The 17,488-nt window shown below is 33.2% G+C and overlaps 1 protein-coding gene across 3 annotated transcripts; it reads left to right on the top strand.

The window, feature by feature from the left end:
- Positions 1–4,010: 4,010 nt before the first annotated feature.
- On the top strand, positions 4,011–14,255 carry LOC111064619 (glutathione S-transferase 1-1). Of its 3 annotated transcripts, none has more exons than XM_039433126.1 (6): positions 4,011–4,673; positions 5,513–5,700; positions 6,581–6,639; positions 7,608–7,749; positions 10,357–10,524; positions 14,028–14,255. In XM_039433126.1, the coding sequence occupies exons 2-6, from the start codon at positions 5,557–5,559 to the stop codon at positions 14,175–14,177; spliced, it is 663 nt and encodes a 220-aa protein (XP_039289060.1). In that variant the 5' UTR covers positions 4,011–4,673; positions 5,513–5,556; the 3' UTR covers positions 14,178–14,255. The 3 variants fall into 3 exon arrangements, with proteins under 3 accessions (XP_039289060.1, XP_039289079.1, XP_039289069.1); XM_039433145.1 differs by having other exon boundaries at positions 4,026–4,274; XM_039433135.1 differs by having other exon boundaries at positions 4,175–4,464.
- Positions 14,256–17,488: the final 3,233 nt, after the last annotated feature.

The following is a 17,488-nucleotide window of genomic DNA, read 5'->3' as shown; positions in this document are numbered from 1 at the left end:
AGTCAATATCCAGAAGCAAGAGCTAGGTGTCGGTGCACTCTCTTTTGGAATAGTGATAAGGATGGGGAAAGGATGATATAAAGTGGCAGAGCATTCCATTTACGAGAAGCCGTAACACAGAACGAAGCTCTGAAAATTGCTGTTCAGTGTTGAGGTATCTGAAGAAAGAAGCAGTGAGACCGAGTATCCCTCTGATGAACCTCAGTGAAGAGTACAAGTCCTTCTCTCAAATATTGCGGACCAGTACCTCCCACAATTAGTTTGTAGGTTTGGCAAAGTATGAAATACAATCGTCACTGCTCTAATTTTAGCCAATCAAGTTCTCTGTACAGGGGTGTTACGTGGTCATTCTATCAAGCATCAAAAATAAATTGCAGAGCATAGTTTGATGCCCTTTGAAGCCTGCCATTCAGCTCTCCAGAAACACCATTGTACACCATTGAACAATAATCAAAATGGGGGAGAATAAGCGCCTGAACCCCAGAGTCTTCCTCACTCCCACGGCAAAAATCTCCTCAACCTTTTCATTTGATGCATCCCTGCAAACACCTTTCTCACTACAGCATTCACATGAACCTCCCAAGTGAGTGCGTTGTCAATCAGCATGCCAAGCAGCTTGATCCTATCATCATATATGAGTTCCACTCCATCCAAGGTTACAGAAGGTAGACCAATCGCTCCTTGTCTAATTCGTCTTTGTGAATCAACAACAGTGCATTTCGTTTTCTGTGTATTCAACGACAGGCAATGCGATTGATTGATTGATTGAGTACTTTATTTATGTAGATTACAATATATACTGGCTTATACACTTATATACAATAGCTTACAATACAGCAAAATTATAGATGAATTTACATAATATAGACTAAGAAAATAATTATTGAACTGTATATGATATGAAAAAGCAATTTGTAATATAATAACTATAGATAATAATTATATTGTTATGCATCTACATAAATTGGCGGAGCTTTGGACATAGTAATGTCCATCCTTCGGAAAGAATATTAAAAATATCCTCCCCACTAACTCTCTACCAAAAGATCGGGCCCACACAGAGAGTGAAGAGACATCCAGGTTCATCCGCGTGACAGCTCCACACAATCACCCGGGTTGAAATGCTTATAAAACACTAGATCGTCAGAAAACAGGTGGAATGAAGAATGAGCAATGATCTCTTTTATGTTATTTATGTAAATGGAGAAAAGGAAAGGTCCAAGTACTGATCCCTGAGGCACTCGAGCTGAAACAGGCATCCAGTCCACCTCAGTTACACCAGGAACCATGACAGCCTGGAACCGACCCCTCAAATATGAAGAGAACCAAGAAAGTGTTAGAGGTGAAAGATGACAATGATTTTTTAATTAATGAATAAGAGTCGAATGAGAGATGTTATCAAATGCCTTGCTGAAATCAAAAGAAACCATTGCTGTCAGCATGCCTCGATCCATCGCAGATCTTACATCATGGCTTATGGCATAGAGTTGTGGGGAAGCACTGCAGAGTTACACTTTTTAAAAATATTTAGACTACAAAATAGAGCAATCCGCTACTTGGCGGGGCTGAAGTCCAATGATTCTTGTAAACAGGCTTTTGTTGACTTAAATACACTTACGCTACCATCAATGTATATCTTCAAACTGTTAATTTTCACTCACAAGCATTTATCTGATCTGAATACAATTGCTGATATCCACATAAACTGTCTTTGAGACAACACCGACTGCAGCTGTACGAGAAAATGCCCTCTTATATTGGAGCTAAATTGTTTAACAACTTACTTACCGAGCTGCAGTCCTTGTCTGATATAAAATTTTTTTAAGAGTAAAGTGTATAAATTCTTGGTTTCACAAGCCTACTACAGTGTGAAGGATTTTAGTGATAGAAGGTAGCATAGTTTATATGTAGGCCTACTCTAGTCTTCCATGTGTGCTTTTTATTGTTACTTATTAAGACCTGACGTTATTCAACTGTATATTATTGTAACCGGTGGAGGTATTTCTAAACCCTACACCACACCTGACATCATTTCTGTAACCGGTATTTGAATCCTTGATTGGTTGGGAGCTTTTAGTGGATTCGTTCATTCAAATGCACAGATTATCATCATTATCTCTAATTGTCACCTATTTTAGCAACTAGCAACTACGAGCCAGGAACTTCAATGAAAAATACTAATAAAATTCAACTTCAGGTTTATTGAACTCTAAACGAATCAATAGAAATCTTCCAACAGAGTTACTCAGTAACTGATTCAGAAAAAGAAGGTATATTCAATTAATTTAATCTATACATTTTGGGAACCTGCTAACTTGCTGCATTTAAATTCGGGCCTCGGTCATTCTATGAAATTAAATTTTGAGCTTAATAAGAAAAACAACAAAAGTTCGGCACTCACCATTTTAACAATATTCAAACTTGGACTCTTCAGAAACACTCACATACGCTTTAATAAAACTCACTATACTTGAACTCACACGCACAAATAATTTCCTGATTCTACTCCTACTAACTCTATAAAATTTGGTTTCCTACTGAACTAGATAGAAATTACTGAAAACTTAACAATTTGTCCCTCTGAATGGGAAATGGGCCCATTCAGAGGACCGAGGCTCGCACACCGTTACATGTTTTTTCAGTTACGTCTCAATTCGAACTGTGGCCTTTTCACTAAAAATTATTCCCCCTCCACGAGCGCTGAGCATAACTTCCAGTGGAAAAGCCAAAGCTGCAAAAAGGTCAATGCTCGTACAATTTTCAAATACAGTGGCTTTTTCGACATGAAATTGAAACTGAAATTGGAAAATGCACGAAAATTGCTTTAATTTCGACAACTAAGCAACAAGTTAGCAAATTCAAACAAGACAGAGTCAATTCTCACACTAAAAACGCAGGGTTCAACAAACAGTAAAATCAAAGTTCATTTCAGTTCAAAAACCTGAAAAATAAAATAAGATACACAAAAACAACTACAATAATACCCACTCAATATTCACACTATTACATTATGAAGTGTACTGTGTTGAATAAAAAGATTATCTTATCTATAATAATAGGTATTTGAAAATATTCACAATGATTTATTGAAATTTTTTCCATGATATTTATTATCGAATTAAGAAAAATATATAAGCTCCATTGTAATAATATTACCTATATTGACTTATTAAGTTAATAAATTTATTTACAGCTTTTGTGATGCATATACGTTCCACTATTCTGCAATCCCACTTATTGTACCAAGGTGATAGGAATAGAGTTCTCTATTTACAAAATTCAAATTTCAATTTATAAATAGTAGCCTTTTAATATGCATTATACATAATAGTAAGTAGTAACACATTCATTATTGCTTGTTATTATATCCATATAGTTTTTTTGTTGGATTAATGCCTTGTCCTAGGAAAAATTATACTTGAGTTGTATGGTTTATAAAATGTTGGTCTATAATAAATTCATATTGTTTTCAGAGAAAATCAACAGGAATGGATTTATTCTTTAGAGTATTATTTTGGTTTCGAAGTCTCATACTTCAAAGAAACCTGGTTGTCTAATTCAATATTATTTCCTGGATATTTCCAAAATTTAAAGTTGAAACGATGATTTTTGATAGTAAGTTTCACAAAAAGTTCGCTTCAGTCTTGAATTTTTCACAAAACTAGTCCTCATGGGCTGAGCGTGATTCCTGCTTCAAATTATTCTTCTCAAATACATAGAAAATATAGGATATAATTGCTGGCAAGGGGTGGAGAAAGTAAGTACCTATCGTTACCGTATTCACACTGTAAGGTGTAGAAGGATATGGTATCGAATAATATTAGTTATGTAATGATTCTTACAAAATTTGATGATTCTATTGCCGCATTCAATTTTTTTTCACATATTTTCAAGTTTTAGCTTCAAAGTTATCAAGTCACCAATTTCAATGAAACATGAGAAACTCATTTGTTCATTTTTCCACTTGAGAGAGACATCTATTGCACTTGCACAGTACGGTAGCTGCTCACTCAATGCACCACTCTCATTATGTCACACTACACTCCAACACCACTCACTCTTCCACTGTCTCTCATTTCTCATCACTCTGTTTCCCTCTTTGTTAGTTTTGGGAGAAAGGGAAAGCTCACCACAGGCCAATGACCTGATCCCCTTCCCAAACAAATTTCAAACTCTTCGTGTTCGCGGGCTTGATAGCAGTGTTTAAGAGATTGGTCAGAACTGGTTGTTGAGAGTTGTAAACTTGTTGCGTGCTGAGAAAGATGACGTTCATGGTTAGTTGTTAGTATTGTTTGAAATTGTTTCAAGTTATTACAGTCACTCTATTATTATTCTACTTTTCATATATTTTATAGAGTCTACAAAACTTCACATTGAATAATATTGTTATCATTGATGCATGAGTTTCCAAGTGTCGACAGTTCTATACACTACTCTACGTAGTTACTCTGCTGCACAGTGAAGGTAATCAGTTAGTGAATTGCTTGCAAACGTCAAGAAATGGGAGATAAGCAGTGTCATTCTTCATAGGTAGTGGGCGTTGGTTAACATTCACATCTTTTGCACATTAACAAAACGCAAACACAGTGTGTGGTGGTCAACATCGTTCACATTCGATTTCTAAAACTTTTTTATTTTGTTTTGGTGTGCTTATCTGCAGAATTGGTGCGTAGGTAGGTACTTTTCAATTTTTTATCACTGTTATATTATCTCTCATCTATTTTTTTGATGATATATATACTGATTAAGTGCTCAGCAAGCTTGATTTGTGTCAAAAAGTATTATTTACAAGAAAGCTTTCAGTTCTTGTTTCATCAAATAAAAATGAATTTAGACACCGTATATTGATGAATTTCTCTTTCAGATCTCAAGCTATTGAAATTTCGATACTTTCACCTATAGACTATTACTGAACGAGAATACAGATTATAGGTAGGCCTAGATTGGAGATGCCTCTATAATATTATTTGATAATAGGTATCATCTGTCTCCTCTATATTATATTAGAGAATGATGATTCATTTATTAAATTTATTGCTATTAATACTCCAAACTCATTCATGCACGAGAATGAATTCTTGATTAATTGAGATTTAGAAAAGTTAATGATCCTGAATGATTTATTTAAAATATTTGATTTCGTATTGGAGCAATGTATTATAGAGCTCTGTCAATTTTTTATTAAAATATTTCCAAGCTATAGAGACTCTTACTTCCAATAGAATAGGCATTCCCTTATTTTTCTACTCAAGAAAAAATGTAACTCAATAAAATTTCTAATAGAAAAATACGAAATTATTCTCACTTATGTCAAGAAATGAAGCTTTATCCAATATTGTTTTGTCAGCAATGTTTTCAGAAGTCCATAATTTATGACAAATTAATTTGGTACATTAATAGTTCTGATGGCTCATTCAAGACTGATTCTGATTGATATATATATATATATAAGACATCAATAATGTGTTACTATATGCACAATAAATTGAGTCAGGTGATTTTTCTTTTTCAGACGAAAACTACTCATTGAACCCTGATATTTTCGAACAATAGAATATGGCAGCAGTGACTTTATATCATTTCCCATACAGTGCCCCTTCCAGGGGTGCCCTACTAGCAGCTCGAGCTGTCGGTGTTCCCGTTGAAATCAAAGAAATAAACCTTTTTGAAGGAAAACAACTCGAACCAGACTTCATCAAGGTAAGCTCCGTTTGCTATAAATACTTGAATCAGATAAACTTGAAATAAAAAATTTCAAAATTGGAAATTTTTGGAATCTCTTGTTCAAATTTTAGCTTCAAAAAACCATTGCTAGCACAAGTCAAATAAAGCCAATAATAAATTATTTACAGTGACAACTCTATATTCTATTCATTCCACTAGAAACCTTTCAATTCATGATAAAGAAAAAAGAATTTAAAGTAAATGAAAATATAAATCTGATTACCCTTTTAAATTATTTTGTCCCGTCATGTTTTGGCTACTAATACATTTAGTCTTAGTATTATCTTAATGAAAATTTGATTTTCATTTGTAGCCGAAACATATCGTGACAAAATAATTTAAAAGTGTACTCAGATTTATATCTTCATTTAGGTATTTTAAAAGTAGCCCAAAAGAAAAAAGACAAGAATTTGAAGACTTTGTAGTGTCCAAGTCTACAGTCATAATGTTCTAGAATCAAGAGTTCTTGAATAATTATTTGAAAAATCTACTGCTTTATCAAATATAAAATAAATTATTTCACTTTGCAATATAGGTTTTTCATTTTACTCGAGTGAATTCCATACCAATGCTAAAACTGTCTCTGCTATATTCCTCATATTCTTTCGACTTAGTTTCATCTGTACAAAGCAAATCAAGATAAGAGCCTGTGGTACTTTTCTGTCAGGTGTATAATTAAATAAATAAAGAGTAATGAGAATTGGTAAGACATCTTTGTTTCTTATTCCACTTATCAAACAAACCAGCTAGTAAAATCACATCTCCCACTAGAATTGACAATCTTTTTCTAAGGAAATTGCTTTGAATGTCTTTCAACAATACACATTCATCAGAATATTTTTCTTTTCTGTTCCAGATCAATCCTCAACACACTATACCCACCCTGAAAGATGATGATTTTGTTCTTTGGGATAGGTGACTTTAAATTTTAATTCCAATAATGTTGTTATAGCCTATTATATTTTTAAATTTTCATTAATTTATAATTTTACGTACAAAACACAATAATAATATAATTATGACCATGGGTAAGAAACTAGGCTGAGCCTGTACCATTTCTCTCCAAAATTTTGATGAAAAGTTAATATAAGGGCAAATCAAATATTAAACTAATAATAAAATAATATTTAAAATTGAATATTTTCAGAATGACAGTTTTGCGAATTCTCTCTTTAATTTTCATAATAGCGGATAATCTTCAAGATTGTATAGCCTGATGATTATGGTTTCTATTGTTTCCTCAGCCTATTCTCAAAATATTGAGATTTAAATTCATTATTATCATAATTATGATGGTAAAATTTGAACATGCATTGTCTCGCAAGAAGAAAAATGAATATTATAAAATATCAAACATTCAATTTATGAAAGTAGGCTACCATTATTGGAATTCCATCAAATGAAATTCAAGTTGAATTCAATTGAATTCGATTTGGAGCAAAATTGCAGGCCGATATATTACATTTATGTGCATCCGTTTATTGAAAATGTTTTCAGACTAAAACACATTATAGGACACATAGTCACATATCATACTAACGGTGATATTAGAAGGATTACTTGATTTCTACATTATTAGTCTTCCCTGTTATCTAAAATATTCTAATGCAGAGTATGCTGTGATGAGAATTGGAGAGTTATAAACTTACCAATTAGAAGTTGTAAATGTATAATGATCTTTTAAATTATTCAACACTTCCAACTTCACAATGAGTTCTCCAAGGTCGGATAAAGGTCAACAACATCCAACAGCTCCAACTAGGCCATCCTGATATGAATCTTCTGCTATAAAGTGTACAATTCTACAACAATATAAATCTCTCAAGTCAAATTAGAAACGTTGTAACATAAATTACAATCCTATTATATTTTGTTTTATACAGTCATGCCATCGCAAGTTATTTAGTAACAGCCTATGGGAAAGACGATAAGCTCTATCCGAGGAACCCACAACAGAAAGCCATTGTGGACCAAAGACTGTACTTCGATGTCGGTATTCTCTACCGAAGAGTGAGAGAAATATTTGTAAGTGAACAAAAATTATTAAGTAGTAAATCGAATTGAATGTCCTTGATCATAATTTTCTGTAAGATTGTAAATTCATTTGAAAGTTTTCTTCCATGGAATCATTATTGAAGAGGATAATAAGGATTTTAGTTTAATCTACCTGATCATCTTGTGGATGATTTTCCATGAACACTACCGGATGAATAAGGAGAGATAATTCATTGATTCTTTAAGACAGCTCATGATTATTGGTTACCTACTATTATTTCACCTAAATTGATAAATCCTAAATTCATTATAATACAATTTTCACAATATTCATCAACAGTATGAATGTTAACGAATATGTTAACGAATCGATTCTTGATTCCACCCAAACTTTACCGGTAGGCTACTACAAGTGATTAATAAAAATTGTCATAACATTTTCTAAAAAAGAGTAGAAATAGCTCTACTATGTCAATTCAAATTTGATAGTGAAGCTATACGAATATTTACAAAATTTGAACCTACCTTTTGAAAAATGGTCTATTATCTTGTATTGTAGAACACCATGGTGCTACTGGAATCTCCATAATATTTAACGCTCTGTATAGCTCTTTGTTATAGGGTGGAGCTGGGAAACGAGCCATTTGTAATGTGACAGTTGGAAGCTTCAGAGTCGTTAGTTATTCAAAATTTTGCAAAATTGATGTGAACGCATTGCTATTTAGTAATCATGAGTCATTGAACTGGTTTTGAAAGTGCGATGGCGATAAAAGCATTTTATAAAAATGGTACCGCACATATATATTTTGATTTTTTTAGAATATTTTGACAGCATTGCCACATTTGAAGTCATGTACCCTGTGGGCCCTATATTGAAGGCAAGGTGCATACGTACTAAAACAATACATTAACTAAAGTGAAGCATCCAAAACAAAATCACTGCCATTCCCCAAGGTTTCATACTATGTCATTTCAAAGTTTTCATAACAGGCGTAAAGTTGCGTACAGACTTTCGCTCTGCTCCGCAATCGAACGTCACTCGAGCAGATCGATTGATGATCGACCGGGAAGCAAGAGTGGAACGCGAGAAGAGCTAACATCTCCCGTAACGTTCATGATCGGAGCGATTGCGGAGCGAGTGCAGAGCGTGCGTGGAGCGATAGCGGAGCGAGTGCGGAGCGTGTTGGAGGCGCGTATATCTGTACGCACATTAACATACTGAAAACGCCGAATGAGAGAACATCCTCCTGATGTGAACTTGATAATTGAAGAGATACTTTTGGACATTTTGATTGTAGGAGAATGAATGGCATGATCGATACATGCCATTTCATTATTGATTTAGTTATACGAATTCATTCATTGTTATGATATTATTTCATGAATCTCCGTTTCCTTGCAACACCCATAACAGGCTGTGAACGCCAAATGTGAGCACATATTTTCGATATCATCATGAATAGCAAGGTACATTTGAACATTTGCATTGTAGGAATGCAAATGTTCATATCAAAAATATGAACATATTTTTGATATATGTTCAAGTATATTTTTGATATATATTGACATATGTTTGATATATGTATCAATTTTTTATATATGTTCATATTTTGATATATGTTTATTGGTCAAGCTAATTGACAATAGCTTGGTCAATTCATGTAATTTCAACAGTAATAAATTAGTTCCATCAATTTTTTTGTGAAAATTAAACTATTTAGAAATTTCCTCTCCATATATCTCATCTCAACGTTTTGAGCGATCAATATTATTATTTGTTCAAATTACAGCAACATTTTAGTTTTGAAAATTCCATTAATATACCGTAAATGATAGTTTCCATTGTAAATAAATTTCATACCGTATTCATTTCAATGTTGACCGAATTAATCATGCATACAGAACTCGAGGTAGAAATGCATGTTTGTTCCAGCTCCCAATTCATAGACTCTCTCTGCTTGAAAAAGGGCCGTATTACTCAGGATTGAAGTTTTATAATAATTGTATTCCAGAGGATATTAGGTTGTGTGGTGGTAATAAAGTGTTTTTATCTAAGATAACCAGGACATATGTAGAGGCATTTCCCTATACAATAGAGGAGTGCTGCAACGCATTCTCAGGATCCCGATCCTGAACTTGACATGTTGCATGCCACTTGAGCCTTACTCAAAAATGTGTGGCTTTACACAACTAAATTGTAATAATAATTTAATTTTTTTGTCTTGCTATGCTCTTGATTAGGCTGAACTATCCAATATTCTTTTAATTTTCTCATTAGTCTTAATTTTCAATCCAAAAGTTGAATTTACCAAGTTCTTCCTTCCAAATTATTAACATCAACCCATTCAAATAAAATTACTTGTAACCTTATGAATTTAACCAGATCACTCCCGTGTTATCGGATGGGCACCTTTTTTTGTCGGTCCCGGCTGAAGTATGACAGTCTTAATGCCCATTGACGGCTTAAATTATATATTCAGGCGGTGGAACCTTTCCGCAAGGGACTCCCTATTAACAAAAGCCATACGAATTTACTTTACTTTACCTTATGAATTTAACTACATAAATAAATGTTTCGGGTTTGAGTAAATGATTGCTTTCAATTATTTATTGCTTTGGTCTTCTCCATATTCGCAGTTCCCAGTTGTGAGGCTTGGAGAGAAGACAGTGGGTGAAGAAAAGAAGAAGAGCATGGAAGAAGCCCTGGGATGGATGGACCAGTTCCTGACAGGCAGACCATGGCTGGCCGGCACTGAGTTCACCATCGCTGACTGCTGTTGTGCTGCCTCCATTTCTACTCTTGTTGTGAGTCTTCATCATAAATACATTATCATCCTTCTTTCTTGGTTGAAGCTGTAAGGTCGGATAATATAATAAATAATAGTATGTCCTACGAAGCCAATAACAAGAACAGCACAAGAGAAAATAAGAAAATTTCCATAAGACAATGTTTATCGCAGTGGAATCAAATCTCGAATCTACCATTCGTAGATTCATATATGAACAAATTAAAATGAATATTGATTGATTTATAAATGTCTACCCACAATAACAATTTTGTCATAATAAATACCGTAACGAATATCTTGACTTTATAGCATTCTTTTTTATATTTGATGTCTGTTCTTAAAGACAAATTTTATGTGGGAAAATCTTATATTTGGAATCAGTTGAGGTGTGTTTTTCTAGCTGTTTATAGTAATCCTAGTACCTATCATTCAAAGATAAAATATTTAGCTTTTCCAAATTATTGTTAAGCAATATTATCGTTTTCTTAGCTGCATCATAATTTTGTTATTAATTCAAACATCAAATACTCAACATTTTTAAATGTCCCAAATATTTCAGAGAAATATTCAATATTGTTAGTTGAAAAGCTTCCCAGGGATTCATATTATTCAATAATTGCAAGTCCCCATTCAGTTTTTGTTAAGACATATCGATTGTTTGAACAAGAAACATCCAGCATATTATGTGAGCCAAAAGCATGTTTGGAAAAATCCCGCGTAAATTTATATTTATAATAATTATTGTCAACTTTCGAACAACTTTCATAATCTATATTGTAAAGCCGGCTCCAGACATGCATCATTCGGCAAACACCGAACAGCGACTCGCCGAATCGCTAGTAGTGTGGATGGATGTTTGTCTATTCAGCAAGCAGCGAAAATTCGTGCTAGTTGTTTCAGCCGGCTCCAGACATGTGGCATTCGGCGAACACCTAGCATACTCGCCGAATCACGAGTAGTGTGGATGGATGTTTGGTATTCGGCAAGCAGTGAACATTCGTGCTCGTTGTTTTCCCGGTCGGTGTGGGACTTATGAACACATCAAAGTGGACGAATGTTCATGTGAAATGTACATACCATAATATTATGTTAATATAGAACTATAATCTAGAAATACTACCTCTCCGAAACAGATGGTTAAAATTGGTAACTAAATTAATACCCAGTCCAATTTTGTAAGGTTGGCATTAGGTTGAGGAAGGTTTCTAAAGAAGATTTGAGTTCTGTCACTTTATTAAAATATTAGTATCAAGTTGAAGAACTCATCTATATTAATATAATGAAAAAAACTGGCTTATACACTTACGGGATAGGGAAATTATGTTTCATGCATCATCACGCCTAAACTACTTGACTAAAACTAACTTGAAATTTCGCATATAATTAACCGAAGATGGTTTTAGGCCTACTTCAAGCTCTTCAAGATTCTAATTGCTCAAGTTTTTAATTAGTCAACTTTTAAAATAGACCCTTGCTGAGCACGGGTTTATGAATAATTCAAATCTTGATGAAAACTAGATAATAACCAGTCCCGTCCAGGTTACTGAATTATTTAAATGTTTTAGAAATGTCTACAAATATTTTTTTTCAATCAATTGAAGTTAAAATTCTAGTGCTTTTCATGTCCTATACAGTTATTGACCCGGGTGCATAGGGTTAGTTTGGTTTATTTATAAAAGCAGGATAAGCAAGAAGAGCATCTTCAATATCGAGATCCATGTTTATTTATTTATTTGGTTAGCACAAACAATACAATGATCGAAAAAGAAGAAACAGGCTATTGCCTGAAACTTTTCCAATTTCCTAATTTAGTTTCAAATTGTTCAAATATTATACATAAGTTATGTTCATTTCAATTTCTACATCAAATCACAATCTGAGAATATAGATTAGAATAAAACAGACAATTTTAAATTTGGATAGATTGATAGTAAAACTTTCGTAAAAAGATGAAACAAACTTTAAATTCACAAAATAAAGAATGAAACCACTTAAATTTTGAGCTCACGTTCACCTTAGCTACATAACAGCTATTTCATGTTGACAGTAGATGACATTCAGTTGACGAGTATTTGCGCTATTCCCAAAACGAGCAAGTGCTCGGCAAACCACGCATGTGTGTAGATGTGTGCTCGTTAATCGCCGAACGCCGAACATTCGCTGCTTGCCGAATGACACATGTCTGGAGCCGGCTTTAATTGATTAAGGCTGTGCAAAGGTTAAAAAAAACTTTCTACTGGTGACATTCTCAAAAGATTTTCGATTTGTATAAACTTACTATCAAGCTATCAAAATAAAAAAGTTTTCTCAGGTTTTTTTCGATCATTACATTTTGAGATATGAGCGCATGAAATTTAAATTTTTGGGACAGGTCATTTAAAATTCGGTAAGAGATAAATCCATGAACTTTTGAAGATAAATAATTCTTCATGTTATTGTTGATTGAATAAAAACAAAATTTTGAAAATATCAATTTTTGAGAAAGTTATTCAATTTACCAAAAATGATTTATTACTTTTAGTTGAGTTATTTTTGTCATTTTTGGTAAATTGAATAACTTTTCAAAAATTAATATTCTTGGATTTTTTCTATTCAATCAACAATATAATGGAGAATATAAACTCAAGATTTAATGTCTTTATTTTTTACCGAATTTGAAATAACCTGTCCCAAAAATTTAAACTTTATTGTTTATCGTTTTGCTCATATCTCAAAAAGTAATGAACAGAGAAAAAAATTCTGAGAAAACTTGTTCATTTTGATTGCTTCATTGTATACTAATCGAAAAACTCTAAAAAATGTCATCAGAAAAAATTTTTTAGCCACTTTGTGCTATTAGAAAAAACGACTAGCAGTCTGATATTTTACAATAAATGAATTAATTACTCACTGTGACGAGATCTTTCTGCAGGTCCGCCATCTTCTTGGTTGTCCAAGAAGAACCAAGACAACAACCAAGAAGATGGCAGTCTAGCAGATCTGACTAGCAGTCAGATATTTTACAATAGATGAATTAATCACTCACTGTGACAACGAGATCTTTCGGCAGGTCCGCCATCTTCTTGGTTGTTGTCTTAGTTCTTCTTGGACAACCAAGAAGATGGCGGACCTGCCGAAAGATCTCGTTGTCACAGTGAGTGATTAATTCATCTATTGTAAAATATCTGACTGCTAGTCGTTTCTTTTTCTAATATCAAGAAGTGATTTAATAATAAGCAGTTCGTGATGGAAAACAACATTGAATAATTTTTCAGCCTTTGCACAGCCTTAATGTTGTAAGGAAATCAATAATGTACGTGGGCTGTGCAATATTTTAGAAAAAAATATTTTCTGAACGTCAATGATGAAAATATTCAAGACACAAAATGTGAATATATTTTATTGCAATAACTGAAAAATATTGAAACAGTGGTGTGAGTGGATATCCAATTGATAGTTTGTGTTGTGTAGAGAATCAGAATCTTATTCTCTCACATCAGTCATGAAAGTTACAAATTTCATGAATTTTTTTATTTTCAGGAAATGGGGTATGACATATCTAGTCATAGGAAAACATCAGAATGGTACGAGAAGTGTAAAACCGAGCTGCCTGGTTTCGATGAGAACCTAGAAGGTGCTAAAATACTTGGAGATGCTTTCAAACAAAAGGTTGATCCGGGGCAGATATGATTTCAACATATCGAATCAATTTTATTATTTTTGAGACCGTACACATTTTATCGAAATACATTCTAGTTTCTATCCACATTTTATGTTCCATCAATACTCTCCCTGTTTTACTTTCCTAGAAAACTATTGACCGTAGGTATGAGAGTAGTAAATTATAACATAACTTGCATTCTATTTATTTGTGTTTGGGAGCGTATCCATTTCTATAGATTTTTTTTGGAAATATTACAATAATCTCTGAAGAATGAGGATATCCATTGATGAATATTGGTAGTCTATGAATGAATCATGTTATTTGAAGAATTTGTTGCGTCGACAAGTTGAAAAAATGTAATGCAAACTTGTGATTGCTTTACTAAGCAAACATATAAAAATTGGCTGTTACTTTATCAATATTCTGGAATCAATAGTAGGCCTACCACATGTAAAACTCATAAAATCCGGATCCTAACCGTATAGTTCATGATTTTATAGTTTCTGTACGTTCGGTTTTGTGAAGAGTAACGATAATAGGTAGACTACCATTTTCAGTGATCTATCAAAAATTTCATTATCAAACAATATTTAAGTTATTACAAACATCACTACATTATATAGTCGTTGATAGTCATTCATGACAATGCATGAGCCATTTCACTCATGAGAGTATTGATCAGAAAATATGAATTCGTTATTTTCTCCTGCACGAGTGATTGACATAATAGAAAATCGATGACCTGAATTGAAGACGCTCAGGTGATTCTTCTAAATGGAGTGACTTCAAGCACTTTGACATCCATTAAAGGTGTTTCAAGTTCCAAGATGCTTTTGAATGCATTTGATTGTTCACTGAGTTGTCTTTCAGAAATAAAAAGACAAATAGAATTTTGAGTTATTAGCTTCCATTTATGATACAATAACGCGACAATGAATATTACATGATATTTCAAATCAAATCAAATCATATCATTTATTTCGCCATTTAAAAAAACAAACACAAATAAAGAGCAAATCAAATATGATGAACAATAAATTTAAACAAAATACAAGTGTTAACTTAAAAATGAGAAAATAATAATACAAAATCATAAATATCTCTTTACGTATGTATATATAATTTACGTATTATATATGGCATCACCAGCAAAAGAATAAACTTTGCCCGCTCGTGAGCGTTGCAAATCGAAAATAGTATAATAATATTTAAAATAAAAAAAATCCTCATCATTGAGTCATTTCTGAGAATGAAGAAAATTTTATCTATATTATATCATATAGTAGGAAAAGAGCAATAAATTGTCGTTTGAACATGAACAAGCACAATTCAATGTAGGCTATAACTAAATGCAAAAATAAAAAAATGTAAAAAAAATTCCGCGTAAATTTCTTACATTCTTCAAACAAAAAAAAAGTATTTCTAGATGATTGCAGCTATTAGAGGTTATTGATTCAGTCCCATCAGGTACAAGTGGATAATAACAGTTCTGGATTGAGTTTTGAGCCTGTTTCTCGATATTGGATTATAATTGGAATGTGAGTTGAAATGCAAACAACCATCTCAGTACCTACTAATACAATAATTATAATAATATTGTTTGCGAACTAATTAATAATACTAGCAGGAACCCGTTCTTCGCAATGATCTACTTTCGAACTTGATAATTTGAAAACTTGACGTAAAGAATTCTATCTTCTATATATAGATATTTATAAATGAATGTCTGTTTGTGTGTTTGTTCCCAATGACTTGAAAAATATTTGACATAACGACATGAAACTTTGGGAATATGTTGTGTGAATATTGGGGATGGTTTCTGACCAGAAATTTTAATAGGGTGGCTAATAATGATTATTTATTAATCCATTTTTCACAGACCTATGTTTTCGAAATTGTCGGCCCAGCGGCTTCCGAAGAACGGAAAGATGATCATGATTCAAGATCTTATTGAGATAATATGCTTCAGCATCTAAAGTTCTTCTTCTGCTAGTGCCTATTCGTTCCGAATATTGGCGATCAGCCTGACTATGGTTGTCTTATTTACAGCCATCCTGAAAAGTTCTGTTGTAGTTTTGGAGAACCAGGTACGCAGGTTTTTCAGCCATGATATTCTCCTTCTTCCTGGTCCTCTTCTGCCATAGATCTTTCCTTGGAGAACGGATTTCAGCAGGCCGTATTTTACTTCATTACGCATTATATGGCCAAAATATGCAAGCTTCCTGCTCTTGATGATGTTCATCACTTCCAAATCCTTATCCATTCGCTCCAATACAGCTTTGTTGGTTACTCTGTCCATCCATGAAACTCTCAACACTCTTCTATACAGCCACATCTCAAAAGCCTCGAGTCTTTTTTCAGTTGACTTGGTCAATGTCCATGACTCCATCCCATAGAAGAGTATTGAGAAAATGTAGCAGTGGAGGAGTTTGATTTTGATGTGCATATTAAGGTTGTGACTCTTGAACAGTTTTGCCATCTGATTGAATGCAGCCCTCGCTTTTTCTATTCTGCATTTCACCTCTTGAGAATGATCTAAAGTTACCAGCTGTAATAAAGACGTCACCCTATGATAAATTGTGTAGGCTACTGGTATTACAACAGTAGTTTGGAGTTGAAGTGTAGTTGATTGGTACCAGCTGTAGATAATGGTTCCTTAGAAGACCTATACAAATAATTATCACTCCCCTATCATTGAGTAAACGGAAAATGTTGGAAAAAAATTATTCACCTGATGGAAGAGAGTTGTTCATATTGCATTCATTAATGGCAGAATAATTTCCATTTTTTTTTTAAATTCAGCTTAGCTTATATTCATCCTAAAATGTAAGATGGAAAGAATATGTAATTCCTGGTGATGATTCATCGTACATCGCATATTTCCTGGACCATCTATTGAATATCAACAACTATGAAAACATTGAATTCATCTTTGAAACACTGATTTATCAACACTTCTTAATTCAACACTTTACTGTTAGATATTACTACCAATTGATTGAGAAGAATATGTTTTGGATATAATGAATGCTGCATGACTAAGCACATAGGAAGTCCGTATTCAGATGTAAATGAAAATATTGATTGTCATTGTCAGATAAATTTCATGATTCACCAAATAAAGTAAAGTGTGACATGAGATACATTGACTTTTTGGCGGTACGAAGTTCGCCAGGTAAGCTAGTTGTAAATAAAGCTTTATTATTAATAGTCAACGCTGAAAAAAGACAGGCTCAATCACCAGGAATACTATAAATTCTATGAAGGACCAGTAAGCCAATAATTTTGAGTAGTTCAATCACTTCCATTATGGACACTGGATACATTATGGACAATC

This window comes from Nilaparvata lugens, chromosome 1, assembly GCF_014356525.2.
Source record: "Nilaparvata lugens isolate BPH chromosome 1, ASM1435652v1, whole genome shotgun sequence".
Lineage (NCBI taxonomy): Eukaryota > Metazoa > Arthropoda > Insecta > Hemiptera > Delphacidae > Nilaparvata > Nilaparvata lugens.
The sequence above is the reverse complement of the archived record's forward strand: the minus strand, read 5'-3'. Positions and strand labels throughout refer to the sequence as shown.